Genomic DNA, 4,886 nt, shown 5'->3' on the forward strand with positions numbered 1-4,886 from the left:
GTAATGTATCAGGTGGGACCAGGTATCGGATCAGACCGGTCTCAACAGGTACCTAGTAGGTACCAATTCCAAAAGGTTAGTCTTATTCCAAACGTTCTAAACTGTATAAACTTACAAAAACCTACGATCATATTGGTTCCATAGCCACGAACAAGACCCGAATTACGAGTTTCAAACTAGCTCCCCGAAACTGGTTCCTAGGTCTCTATGCTCACTCATAGTTAAGTCCTAGTAAAAAACTAAAACCTAGGATTTGACAAAGGAAGGGATCAACGAGTCCTACAATGGAGTCTCCCTATTCAATTTCATTAAAGTCTCCTTGATGCTTAAAAACGATTTCACAATTGTTTTATTTTAGGACAATTTTTAATCAACTTATACAACCAAATGAATCGCTTAATAATCTATACACTTGTGCAACAAGTTCCTATAAATTGGTCAAAATTGATGATAAAAAATCAAAGCGTGGATTACATTAATGGTTAAAACGACACTTCCTTATATTGTAAAAAGGCGTAACCTTATTCTATAGATAAAGTGATTAGCCCTTTATTTTATACAAACAAAATAAAAGATACCTAGCTGTTGTCTATCTACTCATAACTTGTCCACAAACAAAATGGTCATTTCCTTTGTAATCTATGTGTCACATATGAAGGAACTTACAAAGCTGAAGTGACCCTATTAAAGATTAAAACATAAAAACATTTATTATCTTAGTCTACTTTTGAAACCAATGGATGCACAAGATTCAAAGACTTTTGCTCATTTAGCTAGAAGAGTTGTTAAATTACAATATGAGAAGGGCATTTATGTCTTTTGCACATACTAATTTCGTTAACTTGGCAAAAGTTTAGACCCCTTGGCTTTCAACTTTGATTCAAGCCCAAAAAACTTCAAACCAGAAAGCACTAAATCGGCTGTCTTCTTTTTCGTATGGTCAACAAGCAAGTCATCATACACAACCAAATCCGACTTGGTAACCATCTTACTCTCTCTCATAAGCAAAAAGACTTTTCTACCCTCCTCAATTGTTCCATATCTACACATACCCGAAATCACCGCACAACATATCACATCATCAACCCTACAACCATCTTCCACCATCTCACTAATAACATCCATCACCTTTTTAGCATCATTTGATCTACACATATCAATAATTCTTAAAGTATACATAAACTTTCGAGGGGCATTTTCGACATTACCTAAACATTCACGAATAAGTACAAACGCTGCATCGATTTCACCAATTTTACAAAGCCCTTTAACCAATGACACGTAGGCATCAACCGAGGGTAATAAAGACATTTCCTTTATTTTATTGTAACACGTACACGCTTGATGAATATCACCGATTTCAATAAAGCACGAAACTACATTGCTATAAGTGAAAGAATCCGGCTCCATATTCGATTCCATTAATTCTTGAAATAAAGTTAACGCCTTTTTAACCTCTTTAATCTCATAAAGTGCATGAATGAGAATATTGTAAATTGGAACATTGAAATAACCTTTTTGTTTTAAGTTATCAAAAACTTCTAAAGCCATTAAGACTTTATCTTTCTTTTCTACCAATAATGAGAAGAATTTCACAAGATCATCCATAACTCTAAACCCTAAACCCTGAATCTGTTCAAGAAACTTGCAAAATTCATCGAATTTGTTCAATTCAACATATGAAAGTAATATCGGATTAACAGTATCGAAATTGGGTTGTAGATCTTCTTCGATTGTAACACGGAAAAGTTTAAGAGCTTTATTAACATGTTTCATGTTGCATAATCCTTTTATAAGATGATTATATATCATCAAATCGGCTCTATAACCCGAATCAATTAAATCTTTTAACAAATCACAAGCCATTCCAATTTTCCCTTCATTCACAAATCCTTCTATCAAAGATCTGTAAATAGCTCTATCGATCAAATACCGATTTTGTTTCATATCTTTAAAGAATTCATAACCCTTTTGGACTCGATTTCCTTTACATAATCCCATAATTAAGGTTGTGTAAGCCATAGCATCAGGCTGGACATTATCACTCTCCATTTCTCCCCAAATCCTCAAACACCCGTCAAGATTTTGTTCTGAAATCAAGATTCTGATCATGGCAGTGTAAGCAAACACATCGGGTTTACATAATTTCCTCATTTGGTTCAGAAGCTTGAGGGCCTCTTCAATTCGACCTTCTTTACATAATCCTTTTATCAAGATCATGAAAGTAATTCCCTCTTCCATTAATCCATCGTTTTTAAAATCGTTATATACAGACATGGATAAATCGAAGTGGTTGGTTTTCACAAGAGTGTCCATGATTCTATTGTACAAGAAAACCCTAGGTTTTACTCCGAATTTCTTCATTTTTTCATATACGTAGAATACCCTAAGACCCCTGTTAGCATCAGAGTGCATTCTAATTAAGATTTCGAATTGCTTCTCGGTTGGAGGCTTACCTTGCATGTTCATCAGCTCCGGGACCTGGTCAGCTGCCCGGAATTGGTTGTTTCTGTTTAAGCAATAAGAAAAGGCGTTATAGCTAGCGAAATCATGTTTATACCCTTTTTGCTTTCCAGCCCAATGGAAGAACTTGGAGGAGATAACTGGATCTGACTGAACTTTAAGTACCTCTGCAACGAGCTTCGGGGTTACGCGGCGGAGCTTGTTGAGATCGGCGACGACCGGTGGGCCCCAGTGCTTGTGTTTTCGGAAGGAGTCGACGATGTAACGGGCGATGGGAGAGAGCGTTTGGGCGACGGAGAAGTAATGTTCCGATGGAGAGGGTCGTGGTGATGGAGTGGAGACAGATTGTTCTGGGTTCCATTTTTCGAGATCAAAATTGGTGGTGGCGCGTTGGTGATTTTGATTGGGGTAGAGGGTTTGGCGATTGGAGAAAGAGCCGCCGCGGACAGTTGGGCGATTTTGGGTGGTCTTGCGGTGGCCGTAGAAGATGTTGAAGTTTTTGGGAATGGTGGTTGGCGGCGGAGGTTGGGGAGGCATTGTTGTGTACTGATATTGCTAAATGAACGTCTTCGTCGCTGCTGCCTGCATCCATTGGACTATACAAAAATCGAAAATTGAAAATCAAATGGTACAATAAAAGGTTAAATGATAAATGTATGGAAATCAGCTAATCTAGCCTTAAAACACTTCTTTATCTATCTAAAAATAGCCAAATACAACCCATAAAATACAGTAGAAAACTACTCTTTTGTGGTAATGGGCTATTGTTTTTCGGTCGTCTACTCTTTCGCAGGTCATTGGCTCATAGTATATAATATATAATTTTTTAGATTAAGTTATTTTGATTATTATTCGAGTAAATTACTAAAATCGTCTCTATGATTTGGTTAAAATTGCATGTTTGGTCTCTAATTTTCTTTTTTGCACTCGGATCGTCCCTATGGTTTGATTTTGTTGCAAATTTCGTCTCTATGGTGTGGTCAAAATTGCACGTTTGGTCCCTAACTTTATGTATATAAGGGACGAAAAGCGCAACAAAATCAAACCGAAATTTGCAACAAAATCAAACCACATGGACGATCCGAGTGCAAAAAGGAAAGTTAGGGACCAAATATGCAATTTTGACCAAACCAAAGGGACGATTTCAGTAATTTACTCAAATAATAATCAAAATAACTTAATCTGAAAAATCATATATTATATACTATGAGTCAATGGGCCGCGAAATAGTAGACGACCGAAAAACAATAGCCCATTACTACGAAAAAGTAGTTTTCTACTGTTGACCGTAGTCAATCCTGACGAATCTATTATTTCATGGGCTATTTTTGGCTATTTTTAAATAGATAATAAGTGTTTTTAGGCTAGATTAGCTCATTTCCATACATTTATCATTTAACCTTTTTATTGTACCATTTGATTTTCAATTTTCGATTTTTGTATAGTCCAATGGATGCAGGTAGCAGCAATGAAGACGTTCTTCGGGTGCTCAATTTTCGATTTTTGTATAGTCCAATAGAGCACCCGAAGAACAACGAAGTACGTCTATTTTTTATCAAAAATTTACCGTATTGTTAATTAGGAGTAGTTTTTATATATGGAGATAACTATTTACAAGTTCATACTGAACAGATTGTGCAGTGTAAACTTATACACCATAGGCTTCTGTCACACCCCTGGACCAGAACGGTGGAAACGTCCGGAGGCGGGTGACGCCATTATGTAGTATCATAACAATTGCATATAAATGAAACATAGTGAATCCAAACATCATACATCAATATATCAAATTTACAATGTTGTACATCTTGTTCATGTTCTTGAAATACACAAAAGAGACAATATTGAGTAAATTCCAAACTACATCAAAATAATCTTGAATTCGCATTCCATTAACCTGCTTATTGATTTCCTGAGAATACAAGTCGTTTAAAAACTGTCAACATAAAATATGTTGGTGAATTCATAAGCATTTTGTATAAAGAATCTGTGATATTTGGAAAACCAGAAAATCTCATATTTTCTTATCAAATGGTTGTAAGTCTTGTTTCCCATCGAATATAATTGCATGTGTGTTTTAGTTTATCGTTTTTCGAAATCGTATAAAATCGTTTCCCCATAAAATCTTATATTTTCTGGTGTATAAAATGGTAGAACTAAAACCCTAAGACTTGTGTGGTAAAAGCTTCGTTCAATGTATCCAAACATTAGTTGTTTAAACTCAAAAGGTGTAACTTGTGTAAAGTTCTAAATAATAACTGTTATATTCTTAGTGAGTCGTTATAACTATACTAATATGACGGAGTGTCTATCCTGACGTTCTTCAGGCGTCGGTTTCGTTTAAGACATTTGTCACCCTAGAGTGGCCGGTCTAGCTGTAGCGAACAACGAAGGTGTGGGGTGTCATCCCCGTGTAGATCTAT

At 36.0% G+C, this 4,886-nt stretch overlaps 1 protein-coding gene across 1 annotated transcript; it reads right to left on the reverse strand.

Moving 5' to 3' along the window:
• Positions 1-741: 741 nt before the first annotated feature.
• LOC111917469 (pentatricopeptide repeat-containing protein At4g20740) lies at positions 742-3,108 on the reverse strand. The gene has a single exon (XM_023913154.2). It carries the CDS (start codon positions 2,998-3,000, stop codon positions 838-840), a length of 2,163 nt encoding a protein of 720 aa, XP_023768922.1. The 5' UTR covers positions 3,001-3,108; the 3' UTR covers positions 742-837.
• Between the last annotated feature and the right edge of the window lie 1,778 nt (positions 3,109-4,886).

The sequence above is a fragment of the Lactuca sativa genome, chromosome 1 (genome assembly GCF_002870075.4).
Source record: "Lactuca sativa cultivar Salinas chromosome 1, Lsat_Salinas_v11, whole genome shotgun sequence".
In the NCBI taxonomy this organism is placed as follows: Eukaryota; Viridiplantae; Streptophyta; class Magnoliopsida; order Asterales; family Asteraceae; genus Lactuca; species Lactuca sativa.

Bases quoted from the DNA above. Each gene is read 5' to 3' on its own strand.
- LOC111917469 (XM_023913154.2), bottom strand. From the start codon at position 3,000: ATGCCTCCCCAACCTCCGCCGCCAACCACCATTCCCAAAAACTTCAAC.